A 20,234-nucleotide genomic window follows, 5' to 3' on the forward strand; every position below is an offset into this window, starting at 1 on the left:
TTGGATGTGAATGCCTTACGAGATACGTGGTTTGCAAATATTTTCTCCTACTTCAGAGGTTCCCCTTTCACTCTGTTTACTGTTTCCTGTGCAGAGGCTGTTGTTGTTTTTTTCCCACAGATGTATAAAGGAATAAAGGAACATATAGTGTGATCAACTTAGACTTTACAAACTTCAAGGGAACTCTTTTTTTTTAAGTTTATTTATTTATTTTGAGAAAGAGAGAGAGAGAGAGAGAAACCCAACGTGGGGCTCAACATGGAGTGCGAGATTATGACCGGAGCCCAAATCAAGAGTCGGTCACTTAACCAACTGAGCCATCCAGGTGCCCCAAGTAAATTCTTCTTTGAGAGCAGAGATCATGTTAAATTTATATTCTTTTCCCCTATATAGCGGCTTCTTTTTTTTTTCTAAGAGCACAATACTCTGTACATAAATGTTAGATTAAGTGAAGTTTCTTCAGTACTGCAAAAAAAAAAAATGAGCTAGTTTGTCTGACTTGATTGAGGCTGGGGAAAATGTATGAAACATATATAGTCATGACTTTAAGGTCAACAAACAAAGGTTCACCAAATCCAGCAATACCGAGGGTACGTGGGACAGTCTTTAATAGGGTGGTATGGTTCCTTGAGGAGCGATAAAGGAAGGAACAACTCCACATTGTAGGAGGTAAACTTGGCTTCTTATCACCTCTAAGAAAAGCTAAAGGGAGAAAACACATAGGAATTTGAAGATATGTACGGAGAGATATATATTTAAAGGAGACTTAAATTTCTACTCAGAAGATTTTTTAAATCACTAATAATTTGTATTTACCTATGCATTTCTCCCTCATGATCTCCCCAGTCAACCCCTCAAAGGTAACTATCCTGATCTTGGTATTTCCATTTTCATGCCTTTTTAAAAGGTTTATCCTACGTATATGTGAATGCCTGAACAATATATTCTTTTGTTTTACTTGTTCTTAAGCTTTGTATAAAGGGCATCACACTGTGTGGTATCTTCTGGGACTTGTTTTTTTCACTCAAAGTTATATCCCCGATATTTTTTATGTTGCTTCATTTTAACTATGGTTTGCTAATTTTTACTGTCGTACTGTATTCCATTCTCTGAAAGTTGCACAATTTGTCCATTTTTCTGTTGGTGGACAACTGAATTGATTCCAAAATTTTGCTTTTACTATCTGTAAGAATTATGAACGTTATTATACCTGTCTTCTGATACACATATGCTGAAATCTATTTGGGGCATATACACCCAGGCATTGGATTCTGGGTTATAGTGTATGCAAGTATTCAATTTTCCAGGATAATGGAGGTGCTTGTTACCTAGTGTTGATTCCAGAGGCAGCATCTAGCATGGCCGCATTGGGACCTCTGTGGGTTACAGAACCCTAAACTGCACTGGCCATAACCCAGACCCAGTGTAACAATTCCTCTTTTCCACCCCCTCCCAAACTCTCCAGGCTAGAAGGGCAGATGGAGACAGGTAAGAGCCCCTCGCCCCCATCCTTTCAGCTCTTGTCTTGCCTTCCTCATCCCTGATGATAGGAGATCCTCTCCCCGAGGCTTCCAACTTCCAAGTAGGCTGGGTCCCCTGGGCAGAGTCTGGAGATTTTTCTGATGCCAGACAAACCACTCATTCCCATCTTCTTCAAGATATATTCCCTTGTGCTGGTTCAACTCAATTCAACTAAACAGAATTTTAGAGCTTAACTATGCCTCATTAAACTAGACAGCAAAGAATCAATGAAGAACAAAGAGCTCCAGGAGCTCTCAAAGAGCTCACCCTCCAATGAATAGAAATAATAAGGAGAATAACAAATTCAAATGCAGCGTGATGACAGAGGTGCACATAGACCCACAGTTGAGGAGCGTGACACCCATCTCAGCCAGCTGTATCTATTTCTTCCTTCTCTGATCTCTAATAGCTCTTATTATCTGTATGTGAATCCCTTGTTTAGCATGAGAGCTTGCAGGATGCATTCATGAAAATGATACCATTAGCTGAGATAAACTCCAAGTAGGATGGTTATAACATAGTATCTTTGGAGGTACATCCAGCACCGTCCTTTGGCAATTGAACTTCCCTGTTTTCAAAGCCACCAAAGTCATGGAATATCTCTGGTCATCATTTCTTGCAACTCCCATTCACAGTTGTGAGTTGATCCTGCCACTGCAAAGATGTTTATGGGCTTTTACCAATTCCCAATTGCCTCCTGATCCTTCACCCTGAAGGTGTTAAGAACCACCAGAGAACATGAATTTTAGAGTACGAAGAACCACCATAAAACGTGTATTTAAGAACCACCACAAAACTCAAGTTTTAATATCCAGCACGATTCTATTCCTTTGTTTCTTTGTGGCATGTCTGGAGAGATCACAAATCATTATGGGTCAAAACTGCACAGAATAAATGGCACAAAGAAAGAATAGAGCAGATAACATCGTACCACATGATTTAGGATAACATGGGAAAATGCGTGCTGGCTGAGGTCATTGTTAAATGGTGTGCTAACCCACCGACCAAAGGTTATCGTAAAAGCTGTCAAGCTATCTTTCATTGGCTGTGAATGCACAGTAGCAGTCCAAATGTAGAAAAAAAAGTCTTACTATGGTACCAAAATAGACATATGTATTTTTTTAAAGAAAAACATTTCAGACACAAGTGTATTAAAACCCATAATTACTGTTCTGACAATGTTATGCTCAATCACATATTTCTGAGTCCAGGAGGATCCTGCAGGAAATTTTCCAATACCCCGCTTTAATTGTTTGATGGGAAAGGGTATTACTGCTTCTCTATCCCAAAGTCTAAACCCTCTACAGGCAGGGACACTATCTTATGAGTATACTTAACAGAGAACAAACTTTGGTATGTGGTGGAGGCCAACAAAATACCAGCATGTAATCAATATTTGCTGAACGATGCTGGAGGGGGGCAGCCAGCAAAGAGGTAAAGTCCCACCCCAGAGCCTAACACCTAGCTTCCACTAGGTTGAAGTTTCTCAATCTCAGCACTACTGACATTTTGAGCCAGATAATCCTTTGCTGTGGGAGCTTGTCCAGTGTGTGTTACCTGATGTGTAGCAGTGTCCTTGGCTTCTACTCACTAGATGCCAGTAGCACCCCCCCCCCCTCTGCAATGTGAAGACCAAAAATGTCTCCAGACATTGCCAAATATCCCCTTGGTTGGGGGTCGGGGTTGCCTCCGATTGAGACCGCTGCACTAAATCCATATCATTGATTTTCTTTCAATCACCAGATTCTGGTCTGGGCAGCAGAAGGCAACTCCTGGTTTAGAGACAACAGGATTATGTTGTCACATTGTGAGAGAATACACAATTCTAGTTAGACTCCAATGATCGCCTTGTGCAAATTTACATCTACTCATCTGTCTCTGTTACTCTACCGTAACACTGGGCAATTTGTGAAGTTATTTGTGGGTATTATGTGTATGTATAGGACAGAAAGAGGAAAGATAGAAAAAGTTGAGTTTATCGGGAGTAGTTGGGCAAAACTGCGAGTGGATTGTTTACTCCTATTTGGCATGACTCTTTGTGGTCTCAAGCTTCAGGTGGCCAGATAAGTCCCTCAGCTCCATGACCAGGTGACCGAGGAGAACTCTCATATCCTGCATTTGTTTGATAAGAATGCCCATCTGGTGATTCAGATGGGGGTCTGGCACCCGCAGAGGAGAGGAGAAGCCTGGATTCTTAGAAGGAGTGGACAGTGGAGGGTGAGGTCCAGGTGACTCGGTTGGAGTAGATTCTGGAACGGTCGATTTCTGAGGAGCTGGACTCAAGGTGGGGGCTGCAGTAGAGCTGGAGGGTCCTGCATTATGGGGTAGGAGGCACATGTAAGAGTGAAGTCTGGCTTTGTCCCTAGACTCATATTCATGGTCAATCTTTTGTTTTCTGAAAGTGGCTTTCTTGTTTTGTGTGGGGGGGCGGGGGGAGGGAGATCTAATGACAACAGAGGTTTGAGGACCCCCTCATGGTCAAAGTTTGAATCTGACACTTGGCTACCTCAGTTTGAAACTCTTCAGTGATGAGTCATCAACATTACGGGCACATGCATATTAGCCTACTCTCAGAACGTAATTCCCTACAGCATGGATGTGGTACCTGGTCCCAGGTCAACCTCTTCACTATATGTGACCTTAGTGCAACTCTTCATCTTTGTGCCAGCCTTCAGTGTTTTGAGGACACCTCTGCTGGCTGCTTGGGTCACATCCTCTTCAAGATGAACATCTTCCACCCCTCCCCATTATTTTTCTTACGACGTGGCTTTAAGCCCAGTCATTGCCCTCGTTACCTCCTCTGGGTATATTATATCAGGCCAAATGCAACCTTCTTAATTGGGGGTCCCAGAACTGAACACAAACCCCAGACGACCTCATCTTCATTCTAGATACTATGTTCCTGCTGATGCCCAGAGTTCAGGTAGGGAGCACAAGGCCTCTGAGGCAGCAGCTGTGGAGCTGGCTCAGGTCTTGGTTTGGTGAAGTGTGCACCATGGTGTGAGGGAGAAGTTCCCTGTCTGTGCTCTCTTCCATCTCTGGAAGACTCTGGATTATTGCTCCTGCCTCCTCTGTGTCCTTTCTTAACCTGTTCACACCAAACGCTGGCCCATGGGTCCAGTCTTCCTTTCCCTCACTTTTCACAAAGGCCAGACAAATACCTACTAACTTACCCTGCACCCGGATCTCCAGCTTGGAGCTCTGTTTCCAAACTTGGTTGTCCTCAGTGGCTGCTTCACACCAATAGGACCCAGAGTGTGCCTCTGAAGCTCTGGGGATCTGGAATTCTGAGGAGAGACCCCTGCTGCGCACTGTCCTGCCGTCCTTGTAGAAGGAGAAGAAGAGGCGGGCAGTTGACCTATGCAGGGGCAGCTTTGTCTGACAGCTCAGGGTCACTGGACCCCCCTCTTGGGGCTCAGCTGAGGGGGCGGCTCTGAGAAGTGGGGTTGGAAACAGTTCTGGAGGAGAGATGGGGGGAAAGAAGCACTCAGCCATCTTGCATTCATGCTAGACAAAGAACGAATACAGCAGATAACATTGTACCGCATGATTTAGGATAACATGGCAGAATGCGTGCTGGCTGAGGTCATTATTAAATGCTGTGCTAACCTACACGCCAAAGGTTATTGTACACAAAGAACCCCGTCACGTGTTCCTCTCCCTATTTCCATCAGCAATGAGCATTCTTAGAAAAGCTCCATTTGAACATTTGGAATCTTCTCTCTCTTCAAGTAGATGAGATTAGAAAAGACCCAGAGGTGGGCAAATCTGACAATGGTCCAGATGCCCAAACAGCGAACACTGGGGAACATGGATCTGTAGGATAGAGCTGCAGGAAGTGGGCGGAGCTTGGAGAGTGCTGGATGACTTGCGAACATAATGCTGAGATGATGCCCCTCCTGACGCCTAACAGGTTGCATTTGCCAGCAACCTGTTCCTTAGCCTCCAGTGATCTCGCCACATCCAATGAAAGACAGTCTTGGTCCCTCTGTGTCTCCATACCTGCCTCTGCTACAATATCATTCCCTCCAGGTCTCACCTTGGACCTTGATAGCCACGGAAGATGCTGTTTCTTGTCTCCCAGGACCAGGGCTCCTGAAGATCCCACTGCAGTGATAGTGCCCGCTGTCAGTCTGTTGTACCACGGCGATGGAGAATTCCTTATTAGGTCCAGGGGGTCCCAGAGCTGAGCCATCTCGGTAGAAGGTGATCTGGGTCAGTGGCCAGTCTTGCCAGGCCTGGCAGCGTAGAATTAGCGGGTCTCCTTCAAATATAGGGCTGACTGGACCTTGGAGAATCAGCCAGTCTGCGACCCAAAGCAAGAGCTGAGTGTGACCCCCTGCCTTCCTTGGGATTTCCCCCAGTGCTGCCCACACAGACCGCCCCCCGACCCCGTCTAAAGTTTCTCAGGGACCCAACCCCTGGTTGGGATTGTGGAACAACTTCTCTAGGAGCTAAGACTGAGGAAACCCTCACTTTTGTGGGCTGAATATGGGGAAGAAGGTAGAGTAGTCTCCCCTTAACCACAGTTTGGCTTTCCATACTCAACTGCAGTCCAGAAGCAAATGATTGTCCTTCTGACATGTCATCAGAAGGTCAATAGTAGCCTAACGCTATATCACAATGCTCATGTCATTCACTCTCTTCATCTCATCACATAGGCGCTTTATCATCTCACATCATCACGAGAAGAATGAGTATTAGTACTATAAGATATTTTGAGAGAGGGAGAAGCCACATTCACATAACTCTTATCACAGTATATTGTTATAACTATTCTATATTATTAGCTATTGTTGTTAATCTCTTATTGGTCCCTTACTGTGCCTAGTTTACACTTTATCACAGGTATGTATGTATAGAGAAAACATAGTATGTTTAGGTACTATCCCCAGTTCCAGGGACCCACTGGGGGTTTGGGGACATATCTCCCATGGATAAAGGCGAGGGGCTACTCTATCCCATCCCATGGCCAATTTCCTGGGGGCACCCTCCTGAGTGGGCCGTCAGGCTGAAAGGACAGGGTTGGAAAATGGGAGAAAGAACAGGCCTGCACTGTCCCTCCTAAGACCTCACCGTAGGACACAATCAGATGGAAGGGTTCACTGAAAGTGTAGCCTTTGAACTGGAAGTCAACTTCCCTTGGGCTCGTCAAGTCCTCCTCAGTATCGCAGCTGCTGTCCTGGGTGCTGACAGGTCCTTCACACTGCAGTGTCTCAAAACTGGCAGCTGGGGAGAGCGTGGTTTGAGACCAGAAAACAATGCCGTGACTTGGAAGAAGAAGACAGAAAACTGCCTTCCACAAGGAGCCCTCCCGCTCTGGGGGAATCATCCTCTTCACAGTGATAAGGGGGAGACGCCAAAACCCATATGTGTCTCTTGACCCATACTTCTGACTTGATTCACTGGCTTCCAGGTGCTCTTAGTGAACGGACTGTGGTTTGGGGAAGAGGGTGGGGAGGGGATGGAGGCATGTGAACTCACCAGCAGGACATCCAGCCGCTGGTGCATGAAACCAGAAGCCAAAGACAACTATGACCCCAGAGCAGGCAGATGCAAGACAAAAGGGAAAGGGAGATGGTCAGATTTTGACACTTACTGGGTGCCGGACACTGCTGGGCACTTTTACACATTATTTTACTTAATCTTCACAAGATTTGTAGGTATGTGATTTCACTCTCATTTTATAACTCAAAAAGAAATAGGCTTAGAATAGTTAACTAACTTATTCAAAATTTCGAAAAAGAGAATGGAGCAAGAAAGTAAGGTATACCTGAGTCCAAAATCAGTGTTCTTTTTACTTCACTGTTTAGACTTGATCTACTGCAATCCTCGGACCTTCCTTGGGGGGGGGTGGGGTTCTTCCATATTTTCATTTTCTTAACATTCCCCTGGCTCTTCATCCTTGAATATATCATCTACCCAAGAGCTTTCAATACCTAGCTGTGTCTCCTTCTTCCTTGCTCTTCCTTTTGGGAGAGCTCTCCCATCTCTACCTTGATGTCCTCTGGACTTGAACTTTCCACGGCAACTCTAGAGCTCTCCCTATGTCCTTCTCTCTATCCCAAGCCTCTCCTCCCAGGCTGTACTGGTGACTATGGAACAATTCTTTCTTTGCTTTCAGGTTAACACAGTTAAGGATTTCTCACTGCATCTCTTCAACCATGGTTGACTCAGGCAAAGTAAATTCCATTTTCCCCATGTTCACGACTGCTTCTTGTCCCTTAATCCCTCTCCCCTTCTTCTGCCTCCACGGCCGTTCACATATATTCAAGTCTTCAATCTGTTCTTTCCTGACCCACTTGCCTTTGCTCTCTTCCACTCCCAGAGTCCCAGTACTCTTCTTTGACCCTGTAACTTCTCCTAGCAAGGCCCTCTCCACTTCCTAATTCTCATTACACCGGTACCAGGTGTTTTCTTTAGCTCCGCTCTCAGGTCCCTTCACCACCCTGATGCTACCTTTTTCAGTTCCTCTGCTGTCACTCAACTGGACTCCGCCGCCATTCCTTTTTGAAAATGAACTTGTGGGCTGCCAGGCACTTTCACTCAAAAAACTGTGGTAGGTATTCGTCTCATTTTATGCATAAGAAAATGGAATTTAGAGATACAAAAAGTGAATTTTCCAAGGCGACATAGAGCTAGTAAGAACAGCTTGAAACCAGAGTGTCTGGAGTTCTCGCCATAAGGCCGGCGTTGTATCGTCATATGGTCACCCAGTCCTGTTTCTATGAGTTTAATAAAATGATTCAACAAAATTGTTGTGCAGGGACAGTGTAGATGTTAAAAATTCAAGCATGAACACGACAAGGTTAAAAAACAAAACCAATAAAGCATTGTCCCTATCTACAAATAACTCAGTTTGGTGGAAGGCACAGGCACATGAAGAGATTCTTTCAGCATGAGGAGGAAATTAATGACAAAGAGGTATGACAGGCAGCAACTGGGGCAGAAAGGAGGGTTCAAAGAAGGTTCCCTGGTGAAGATGTCACCTCGGCTGAATCTTTAGGGATACCAGGAAGTTTGTGAGTGAAGGGAAGAGACCATTTCAGGCAGTATAAGTAAAGCTTGGAGATAGGTAAGAGTCCAGTGTGTGAATGAATTAATATAAGCAGGTTAGGGTTTATTACAGCATAATTTACAGGTAAGGGTAGAGGCTGAAGAGGTGAAATGGGGGCCGGCTATGGTGGGCCTTGTGTGCATTGCTTGCAGAGTGCAAAATCCATTTTAAGGACACAAGGCTGAGACACAGGGATTACTTAGGAAGTTATTGGACTATCCAAAATCAGAAATGATGACGGCTTGTCCTAGGATACTATTAGTTCTGTTTCAAGGAAGGCACTGGCTGTAAGAACAGTTTAGAAGGTTCATTTTGCCAAACTTGCTGATGGATCCTATGCAGGGGACGGAGAGGAAGTGTCTAAGTTATCTCCCCAATTTTTGGCCTGGATGTCTGGGCGGATGCCATGAGCCAAGGTCAGAAATAGCGAAAGACGCAATCAGGAGAGGCGGGAGCCAAGAAAACAGGTGAGTTTGGCTCTGGTCATATTGTGCTGAGATGCCTGTGAAACATGCAGGTAGATACGTCTCGTGCAAAATTTGATCTTGGACTGAAACTCAGAAGCACAATTAGGGGTGGAGATCGGGCTGTGGACTCTTAAATAGATAGCTGTAGTGGTAAAAAGTATAGAGATAAATGAGCTCACTAAGGAGATTGTGCGAAGAGAGAGAGGAGTAGGGTGGCAGGAATGCAACCGTAGAAAACACCAGTCTATAAGGGGAAGAGAGGAGAAGACACCAAAGGGACAAAGACAGGTACATGGAGTACAAGGAGAAAATGGCGAGTGGAACCCAGCTGAGTAGAGAATGCCAAGAAAGAATAAGTGACCAACACTGCCCAATGCGGCAGAGAAGTCCAGCAGGATAAGAATTAAAAAATGGAAAATGGTGCAGTCAACACAGAAGTCACTGCACCCTGGGCAAAGCTGATTCCAGTGGAAGCCAGACTGGGAGCACTGAGGCATGAGTGAGTGAAAAGTGAGGAAGTGGAGAAAGCAAGTGCAAACTACTCTTTCAAGAAATCTTTGAGAAGAAGAAGGAAAAGAATTGAGAGGGTAGCTAAATAGAGAGCATCATAGTCAAGGGGACTTTTAGAATGGGAAAGGCTTGCAGATTTTTATATTCAGAAAGGGCCATTCAAGCCAGCACACCGGACTTTGTAACGTCTATCCTTCATGTCCCACCTGAACATTACTTCTTTGGGCCAAAGTCAGTCCATGTTTCTTTCCCTTGATCCAAGTCAGGCATATCTCTGTTCCCACACCAGCATTCAAACATTTCACTTACCCAGCAGCATCGGGCCTGCCCAGAGCATAGTAGGAGAAAAGTGGAAGGCCCCAGCCGTGCAGACACAGCCCAGCTTCATGGTGACTGTGTTTAGGTCTCCTGCAGCCTCTAACGCACTGATTTTCTTCAACATGAAACCTCTCAAATTAGAAAAGAGGAAGTTAATCTAACTGTCTCATCTCCTTGCATCTGGGGTCTATTTTCAACTTTGTGATTGGCTTTCATCATTCAGATTCAGCTAGGTTGGCTCCAGGATCATTTACAACCAAAGGGTTATGGATGAAATAGTAACACTCTCAGTTGTTCAAGAATTCCCCCATAGAGCTCAAGACCTTCCAAAGCACCTAACTGTCTGATCTCCTTTTGGCCTTTGTGGCACTCTGGCAAGGGTCAGTGCACTAACCCTTCATCTCACTAGTGAAACAACAGGCAAGAAGCAGGAAATTGCTTGAAGGCAACACAGACATTCACTGGGAAAGCAATGATGAGAATTCACATGTCCTGCCCTATCCTGCCGCAAGCCTTACGTGTTTCTAGTGACCAGAGTGACAGAGCGGGAAGATCAGTAATGGCACCCAATCAGATATCAGGTTAGTCCCTTGTAGGCTCCAACCATCCAAAGCCCACACAGATTTGTGCACAAATTTCTCTAGTCTCATGTCTCTGCTGGCTTTTTCTGTGGCACGATTAAAGCTGGATATTCAGGGGCACTTGGGTGGCTGAGTCAGTTGAGCGTCTGACTTCAGCTCAGGTCACGATCTCACAGCTTGTGAGTTCGAGCCCCGCGTCGGGCTCTGTGCTGACAGCTCGGAGGTTGGCGCCTGCTTCGGATTCTGTGTCCCCCTCTCTCTCTGCCCCTCCCCTGCTCATGCTCTGTCTCTCTCTCTCTCTGTGTCAAAAATAAATAAGCATTAAAAAAAATTTTTTTAACTGAATATGTTAGGAATATCCTAACTCAGGAAATCTGAGTATGAAGCAGAGAGAGCCCCCTGGGAAAGAGGAGAGGAAAGAAGGACATTGACTTCTAGAAGACACAGCAGTAAGCCCAGGGCTCAGGCCCAGGGCCAAAGCTTGAGCCACTGATCCTGAGGAAATCAGAGATAGGAGGCATCTGATAGCCTGAGAAACCTAAGGAGACGCAGGAATAAGGGCGATAGGGAGGCCCTAGCATCTCTCTTCAGCTCCAGGTGGCCTTATGGGAACCGTTGTCCTTGCCTCCGAATGTTTGCTGTTTGTTCAAGGCCTACTTAATGGCAGGGCCCAGGCCTCTGGTCACAGGGACCGCATTCCTCACCCCTCCCCAGCATAACACCCACGTTGAGATGAAACAAATCATCAGAAATGGGAGAACGCAGTCCTGCTTGAAGTCAGAGGGAGGGCCAGCGTGCCCCTTCAGCTGTGCAAAAACCACAGATCAGAGCAGACCTGTTGGCAACACGGCCATGAGAGAACGGATACTTCTCAATCTAAAATAAGCATTTAGAATAGATTTTCCATTTTCTGAGAGACATGTATTTTTGTGCAGGTGGCCCCAGGGACTCCAGTGGGGGTTGAAAATATGGGCGTGGGGAGAGTCAGTGAGGCAGTGAGCCCTGCAGCTGACGTGATGTGAAAGACTCTGAAGCCTCAGAAGAGGAAGAAAATTCTTGGCCGGATCTAATAAAAATCAAGAAAATGAAATGTGTTTAGATGGACCTCCACTCCTAACACTCCCTAAAACAGAGTCCCGGGGTTAGATAGGTCTTTAAGGGGCTTCTAAACCAACCACAAAGATCTTTCCCTCTCTTTGGCATCCTTTCGACTTAACTGCCCTTGCCACAGTGTCATGACTGGATAGAGACCCTCCTCTGTACCGTCTGCATCAACTCACGAGATCTCAATATGGGAAACGAGATGGCCTCTGAAGATGTGGGGCGAAGCTATCGTATTCTCCGCACTTAAATTCCTACGACGGTCTCTGGGAAATTTTACTCCCTTGAAGCCTAATCAATGAACTAGTTAGTGGGGAAAAGCCACCCCGGGCCTTGCGATGCGCTTATGAAGACCGAAATCCAGTTCACGGAGGGAGCCCTGCCACCAAGATCATCCCAGAACCCTCACGGGGAACTGGGACAAGTCCCTGCCTTCACCCCATCCCAACACCAGTTAGACTGCTGCCATTCCCAGCTGCACCTGGCTTGTCACTAGTGGGCTGGTGTTTCTTTTTTCTTTTTTTTTTTTTTTATTGAGTAGGTAAAAATATTTATAAAGATGTGAAGGTCTAAAGACTAATGATGCAATATGCAGTTTTGTGCCCTCACTCAGTGGAAGAAATAGAATATTGCCATTATCCATGAAGTACGGTGTGGGTCCCTTCTGATGACACTTCCTGCCCCATGATCATCACCCACAATCCTGATGGTGTATCTGTCACTCCCTTTATTTTATCGTTGCAATAACTTTGTACTTTTGAACCTTTAATAAATAGAATCACATTATGTTGATTGTTCTGAGACTTGCTTTCTTCTTTTTTTTTTTCTTGTGAATTTCTTTTATTAGCCTTTTGCTGGGCTTGGACAAGAGGTCCTTAATTCCTTATCTGCCATTCTTCAGGTCAGGTGTGTGTGTGTGTGTGTGTGTGTGTGTGAGTGAGTGTATGTGTATAGGATGTTAAACAGGATTTTTTAAGAGTAGTTTTAGATTCACAACAAAATTGAGGGGAAGGTGCAGAGGGTACCCCTGTGTCCCCGGCCCATGCACAGACTCCCTCATTAGCAACATTCTCCCAAGAGTGGTACATCAGTTACAGTTGATGAACCTACATTGGTATATTACCATCACTCAAAATCCATAGTTGACATTAGGGTTTACTCTTGGGGTTATGCATTCTATAGGTTTGGACAAATGTGTAATGACTTATATCCATTATTATAGTATCATACAGAGTATTTTCACTGCTCTAACCACCTTCTGTGTTCTGTCTATTCATCCTAAACCCTGGTAACCACTGGTCTTTTTATACTGTCTCCATAATTTTGCCTTTTCCAGAATGTCAGAGTTGGACTTCTACAGCGTGTAACCTTTCAGATTGGCTTCTTTCACTTAGCATTGTCTTTTTGGGTTTCCTCCATGTCTCTTTCTGGCTGGATCGTGCAAATATTTTTAGCCCCAAATAAAATAAATAAAACTGTGATGGACATTCCTGTACAGGTTGTCACATGCACACTGGCTTTCTTAATTCCTTAATTAGTCAATTATTTATAGTGAGATATCATTGGCATATAGCATATTAGTTTCAGGTGTACAACACAATAATTAAATATTTGCATATATCACAGAATAATCACCACCTTAAGTCTAATTAACATCCATCACCACACATAGTTACAAATTTTTTCTTCTGGTGACGAGAACTTTTTTTTTTTTTTTTTTTTTTTAAATTTTTTTTTTCAACGTTTATTTTATTTTTTGGGACAGAGAGAGACAGAGCATGAACGGGGGAGGGGCAGAGAGAGAGGGAGACACAGAATCGGAAACAGGCTCCAGGCTCCGAGCCATCAGCCCAGAGCCCGACGCGGGGCTCGAACTCACGGACCGTGAGATCGTGACCTGGCTGAAGTCGGACGCTCAACCGACTGCGCCACCCAGGCGCCCCTGGTGACGAGAACTTTTAAGATCTACTCTCTTAGCCACTTTCAAATATACAATCCAGCATTATTAGCTCTAGTTACCACGCTGTAGTTCTTTTTTTTTTAATGTTTTATTTATTTTTGAGAGAGAGAGAGAGAGAGAGAGAGAGACAAACAGAGTGTGAGTGGGGGAGGGGCAGAGAGAGACAGAAACACAGAATCCTAAACAGGCTCCAGGCTCTGAGTTGTCAGCACAGAGCCCGCCGCGGGGCTCAAACTCACAAACTGTGAGATCATGACCCGAGCCCAAACCAGACGTTTAACCAACTGAGCCACCCAGGCGCCCCCACCATGCTGTCGTTCTATCCCCAGGACTTAGTAGCTTTCGTTTGTATTGAGTAATTAGGAGTAGACTGGCTGGCTCATGAGGTGTAGGTGTATGTTTAACATTTTTATTTCTGAATTTTTACTCTTCTATGTAAGTAAAAAGTAAAAACGCGTGTATTTGTGTAATTTGCATAATTTTTTTATTGTCGTAAAATACGCCATCTTGATAAAATCGACCATCTTAACTATTTTTAAGTATACAGTCCAGTGGTATTAAATACGTTCATCCATCCCCGTAAGGCTTTCATCTTGTGAAGCTGAAACTCTGTCCCCATTAAACAAGAACTCTTCATCTTCCCAGTAGAAGGGCGATCACCTTTCGACCTTCTGTCTCCGTAATCCTGACTACTCTAAGTACCTCACATCAGTAGAATCACTTCTTTTCTGTTGGTTTTTCTGAGCGTAGCCATCCTAATGGGTGGGAGGCAGTATCTTATTATAGTTTTGATTTGCATTTCCCTAATGATTAGTGATATTGAACATCTTTTTATGTGCTTATTGCCCATTTGTTTATCTTCTTTAGAAAAATGTCTATTCAGGGGCTCTTGGGGGGCGGGTGGGGGTGGCTCAGTCGGTTGAGCATCCAACTTCAGCTCAGGCTATCATCTCACAGTTTGTGAGTTCCAGCCCTGCATTGGGCTCGCTGCCGTCAGCTCAAAGCCCAATTCGGATCCTTTGTCCCCCCACCCCCCGCCCCTGCCCCTCCCCACTTACACGAACTCTCTCTCTCTCAAAAATAAATAAGCATAACAAAATAAAAAGAAATGTCTATTCAAATTCTGTGCCCATTTTAAAATCTGATTTTTCTTTGTTGAGTTTTAAGAGTTCTCTGTATGTTCTGGACATTAACGCCTCATCAGATTTATGACTTGCAAATGTTTTCACTCATTCTGGGGGGTGTCTTTTCATTATGTGGATGTTTTTTGATGCACAAAATTTTTAACTTTTAGAAAGTCCAACTTGTCTATTTTCCTTTTGTTGCCGGTAACTTTGGTGTCACACCCAAGAAATCAATGCTAAGTTCAATGCCATAAAACTTCTGCGCTATGTTTTTTTCTAAGCGTTTTATAATTTCAAGTCTATATGTTTAACTATTTAAGAAACCGTCAAACTGTTTTTTCAAAGTCACCGGGCCATTTTACAATCCTACCAGCAGTGTAGGAGAATTCCACTGTTTGTTCATTTCTTATAAAAGAAAGACAGAAGAAATAAAGGGAGGGAGGGAGAGGAGGAGGAGGAAAAGGGAAGGAAGGAGGAAAAAAAGGAGGAAGGGAGAAAAGGAGGGAGGCAGGGGGAGGGGAACAAAAAGAATACTCTCAGGTCTATTTCAGATTGTGCAGGTAGAAGCTGGAAGTGTCCAGATAAGCCAGACATCAACTGACATGCCCAGATGCGTGTTTTTTTGTTTGTGTTTTTTTAATGTTTCTTTATTTATTTTAAGAGAGTGAGAGGCAGAGGGGGAGGGAGAGAGAATCCCAAGCAGGGTCCATGCTCAGCCCCACAAGGGACTCGATCTCACAACCGTGAGATCATGACCTGAGCCGAAATCAAGAGTCAGACGCTCAACCGACTGAGCCACCCATGCACCCCACAGGCATAGAGTTTAGAACATACATTCAGAAACCAAGCACAAGGATGCTCTGAGCCTCCCATGCACCAAGCCTCTCGCTCGATTGTTTCCCTCTCAGGGAGTGGTTCCAGTTCCTCAAGCAAGCCGATCCCTTGTCCCCAGGACACTAGAAGTATGAGAAACTCATTCTGCTGCCAGGTGGGCCTCAGTTTCATGAGGAAAACACACATCTTCCTGGAAGATCGTGTCCTGAGCTTTTCCTTTAACTTGACTGCCGGCAGCAAAGGAAAGAATCAAGGCTATTTCACGGAGGATAGTGCCCTGAGCTTTTTTCTCCTGGAGAAATTAATACTGTTTGAGGTTCTTGGGCCACAGAGGATTAAAAAAATACGTATGCGTGTATTTTTTTCTTACTCCTTTTGTGATGGGTCTGCAGGCTGATCCAGCAAAACAGAGGAATTCTGAGCTGACTCCTTTCATGATGGGTCTGCAGATTCATCCAACAAAACAGAGGAATTCTGAGCTGCCTAGAGGTGCATCACAGAGGCAGGCCGGCTCCTGCTGGGGCCCAAGATGACAGTCTACCTCCCTTCTCTTGGCCGCTTTATTTGGGCCTGTCTTCAGTTCTCAGTTGCTCTGTGTATTGGTTAATGAAATGTGTTAGTTGAAATACATCTCTCAATTTCTTTGTTGAAGTAATAATTCTAGCAGAACCACAGGCTTTCCCCCCACAACACACACACACATGAAAAAAACTCAAGGGTCAATAGAGCAATTTTACAAGTATTTACTCTGTGCAGGAATACAGAGATGTCAATTACCACATTACTGCCCAGGCAACAAAGTAAAAAATAAGATAACCAGGTAGAATTATGGGTTTCCTTTTGAAGGGTCATTTTCGCCGAACATGGCCATCTTTCAAGAAGTTCTTCCACAAGCCCCCCCTTAGTCACATTTTACTTCCATAACTAGAATTTAAGTAAAAATTTGCAAAAGAAAAAAAAATTAAAAACTTGATTAAAAGAAAAAGCAAAAAAAAAAAAAGTTTTACTTCCAAAGACAGGTTGATATTAACAGAAGAAGTTGGTAAACAATTAGGAATATTCACACAAGTCTCTTTTTCCGCTCAAGATAACAGGATTGATATTCCCATAAGAAGTCTTTACTTCGACACCTTCTCGAGTTGGATTCTTTGGGCCAGGTTTATGATACAGAAGGATCATGCTCCCTCTATTGATTCAGAAGAGAAGGGACATTTATTTCATCTCTTTTAAGGCTCCTTTTAATAGTTATGAAATCTTGCTTTTTTTTTTTAAGGTTAAAGCCTGCAATTTTGTTTGTTATCACTGTAAGCAAAAAGAAGGCTTACAAAACTCTGTTTTACTGGCAGAAATGATGTAGAAATGATTAAGATTTTTCTTCACCCAGCTAGTAATCTTATTATTGTGACTCTAAATTCTGGTTCAGACATCTCACTTGTATCTGTGTTGACCAAATCTCTGGCTGTCATTCCTTCCTGTTCTTTCTTTTGGGGTGAATTGTTTCGTTTCATCATTCTGAAGGAGGAAAAGGAATGAATAAAGTAAAAAAAAATTTTAAGAATTAAAAGCAACACAAAAAAATCAAATAAAAGATGCTAGATCCTAGATGTCTTTTGGTCTGGTTGTTGAAAGAAGCTTGATAGAGAAAAAAGGGAAAGAAAAGAAAAGGGGGAAATAAAGGGGAAAAAAGGAAAATGATTGAAAATTGGAAAAAAATGAATACAATCAAATGAAATGAAAATCGAATTTTAAAAAAATCACAATAAAGTAAAAAATATAGTTGAAAAAATTAAAGGAAATTTTTTTTTTATAAAGACGGAAAATAAAAATAAAATTTTTCCCTTTCTGCTAAGTTCTGTAGTACAAGTTGTGCAGATTGCTTGTGTTAATCCTCAGGTCAGTTTTCTAGGTGTGCAAGATGGTTTGGTGTTGATCTGGTCACATTTCAGGGATGAGAGATAAAAACAAAAAACAAAAAAAACCCTTCCATGCTATTCCAGATTTTTCTTAATAATATAACAACATAAGGCACATAGGATATCAAGCTTCCAAATGTTATTTGCAATGATACATGCTAATTGTAGAAAGTGAAGAAAATACAGAAAAATAAAATAAAGAAATAAAAATCATTTGTATTTCTTTTACCTGGAGACTTTTCCTATTGATAGTTTGGTTAATTTTCTTCTTAGGTGTTCCCCCCACCCAACAAGCTCAGGAATATAGACCATGATTAATCTTATGTACTGGTAAAAAACATAAGATTAAAAATGTATACTAAAAATATAAAGCTCTAATATATATGTATATATATATATGTACACATACACACACACACACACACACACACACACACATATAGCTCTAGATGTCTAAAGTAGGGAATATAGAATACAGGCACTCTTCCTTATTCTCCTACTAAATACAACTAAAAATTCTGCACATTACATATAAAAATAAGATCTTTAAAACCTTTTAAAAGAAGGGGAGCTTGGGCGGCTCAGTCTGTGAAGTGTCTGACTCTTGATTTCAGCTCAGGTCACGATCCCAGGATGGTGGCATGGAGCCCTGTGTCAGGCTTCATACTCTGTGAGCTCTGTGGGATTCTCTCTCTCTCTCCTTTCTGCCCCTCCCTCCCCCTTCTCTCTCTAAAATAAATACATACATACATACATAAATAAATAAATAAATAGAAGAAAGCAAACCAGCTAGGGATCTTGGAACCCAAGGAACAAACGAAGGTAAGTTCCCTGGATTTTTTTTTTTGGCTTAAAATTGTTTTTTACATTTATTTATTTCTGAGAGAGAGTGGTAGAGTGCAAGCAGGGGAGGGGCAGAGAGGGAGACACAGAATCCCAAGCAGGCTCCAGGCTCTGAGCTGTCAGCACAGAGCCTGATGTGGGACTTGAACTCACCAACTGCAGGATCATGATCTGAGCCGAAGTTGGACGCTTTAAACTGAGCCATCCAGGCCCCCCTCTTTTTGCTTTATATATGCCAGACTCGGAGCTGAAAAAGCCAGCAACCCAGAAATGCAATGGCACGGTGGTGGGGGGGAGGGGGGACCCCCAGCAAAAGTCTGCTCTCTTTAGCCAAAGGACTGGGAAAGGAACAGTTTAACATGACAGAAAACATTTAGACAATAAATGTTCCACTTCAGCAACATCACAGGAAAAAACTATGGCCCCACCACTACCCACAAAAGCATTAGAAAACTGGGGCCCCTGGCCGGTTCAGCCAGAAGAGCATGTGACTCTTCCTCTCAGGGTGGTGAGCTTGAACCCCATGTTAGGTGTAGAGATTACAAAACACAGACTTAAAGAACAAAAGCAAAAACATTGGAGAAAGCATCAGTAGACTTCGGAGCAGAGGAAATTACCACGGACCGAGAGGGACATTACGTATTAATAAAATGATCAACCCATAAAAGACATCTCACATGTATATGGACCAAACACCAGAGCTGCAAAACACGTGGAACAAAAACGATAGACTAGGAAAGTTGACAGATCCACAGTTACAGGTGGAGTCTTCACCAGTCCTCTCAACAACTGTAAAAGCAACTGGATAGAAAATCAACAAAGATATGGAAGAAGGTACCACACCATCAACCAACGAGACCTAACCAATGCTTGTAGAATACTCCACTCAGTAAGAGGAGAACACACATTCTCTGTAAGTGTCCACAGAGTATATACTAAAATAGACCATAGCCTGGGCCCAAAAAACTACTCAACAAATTTTCAAATTTAAAACCATACAGGGGCACCTGGGTGGCTCAGCTGGTTGATCGTCTGACTCTTGATTTCGACTCAGGTCATGATCCCAAGGTCGTGGGATCAAGCTCCGCATCGGGCTCTGCACTGAGCATAGAGCCTACTCGGGATTCTCTCTCTTTCTCTCTGTCCGTCTCCACTGCTCGTGTGATCTCTCTCTCTCTTTAAAATAAAATTAACAACAAAGTTAAAAACATACAGAATGTGTTTTCCAGTCACAATGGAATCAAACTAGAAATCAATAAGAGAAAGAGAACAGAAAAATCTCTACACAGTTGGAAACGAAGCAACATACTTCCAAATAGCCCATGAGTCGACAAAATTTTAAAAAAGATACACTGAACTGAATGAAAATGAAGATACAATATATCAAAATTTGTGGGACATGGCTAAAGCAGAGTTGAGAGGGAAATGTAAATTTTTATTAACATTTATTTATTTTTTGAGAGAGAGCAACAGAGCATGAGCAGGGGAGGGGCAGAGAGAGAGGGAGTCACAGAATCCAAAGCAGGCTCCAGGCTCTGAGCCGTCAGCACAGAGCCCGATGTGAGGCTCAAAACCACAAACCACAAGACCATGACCTGAGCCAAAGTCAGATGCTTAACTGACTGAGCCCCCCAGGCACCCCTGACAAGGAAATATATAGCAGTAACTGCATGTATTAGAAAACAGAAAAATCTTAAACCAATAGTCTAAGCTCCCTAAAAAAAGAATAGTAAAGTAAATCCAAACAAGAAGAAAAAAGGAAGCACAAAGATAAGAGCAGAAAAACAATGAAACTGAAAACGGAAAAGCAATAGAGAAAATCAATGAAAGTAAGAAATGAGAAAATCAATCTTTCTTGAAAAGATTAGTACAATGGACAAACCTCTAGCAAGACTGGAAAAGAAGAACCGGAGGAAGAAGACATACATTGCCAGTATCTAGGCGCAGCTGAGGATATCACTACACAAAGTGCAGATGTCAAGAAGACAATAAGGAAAAACTATAA

The 20,234-nt window shown here is 43.4% G+C and overlaps 1 protein-coding gene across 1 annotated transcript; it reads right to left on the reverse strand.

Annotated features, from left to right (window-relative positions):
- Positions 1-214: 214 nt before the first annotated feature.
- Positions 215-9,992, reverse strand: FCRLA (Fc receptor like A). The gene is made up of 6 exons (XM_049634611.1): positions 9,865-9,992; positions 7,006-7,053; positions 6,598-6,750; positions 5,561-5,827; positions 4,695-4,979; positions 215-3,833 (listed from the first exon to the last, which is right to left on the reverse strand). The coding sequence occupies exons 1-6, from the start codon at positions 9,941-9,943 to the stop codon at positions 3,541-3,543; spliced, it is 1,125 nt and encodes a 374-aa protein (XP_049490568.1). The 5' UTR covers positions 9,944-9,992; the 3' UTR covers positions 215-3,540.
- Positions 9,993-20,234: the final 10,242 nt, after the last annotated feature.

The sequence above is a fragment of the Panthera uncia genome, chromosome F1 (genome assembly GCF_023721935.1).
Source record: "Panthera uncia isolate 11264 chromosome F1, Puncia_PCG_1.0, whole genome shotgun sequence".
Classification (NCBI taxonomy): domain Eukaryota; kingdom Metazoa; phylum Chordata; class Mammalia; order Carnivora; family Felidae; genus Panthera; species Panthera uncia.

What these genes read in the sequence shown, in the direction of transcription:
- FCRLA (XM_049634611.1), bottom strand. Translation starts at nt 9,943, where the DNA reads ATGAAGCTGGGCTGTGTCTGCACGGCTGGGGCCTTCCACTTTTCTCCT. An exon ending in GGCAGGCCCGATGCTGCTGG is followed by an intron (nt 7,054 to 9,864) that starts GTAAGTGAAATG and finishes CTGGGGTCATAG; the next exon opens with TTGTCTTTGGCTTCTGGTTT. An exon ending in AGCGGCTGGATGTCCTGCTG is followed by an intron (nt 6,751 to 7,005) that starts GTGAGTTCACAT and finishes CGCTCTCCCCAG; the next exon opens with CTGCCAGTTTTGAGACACTG.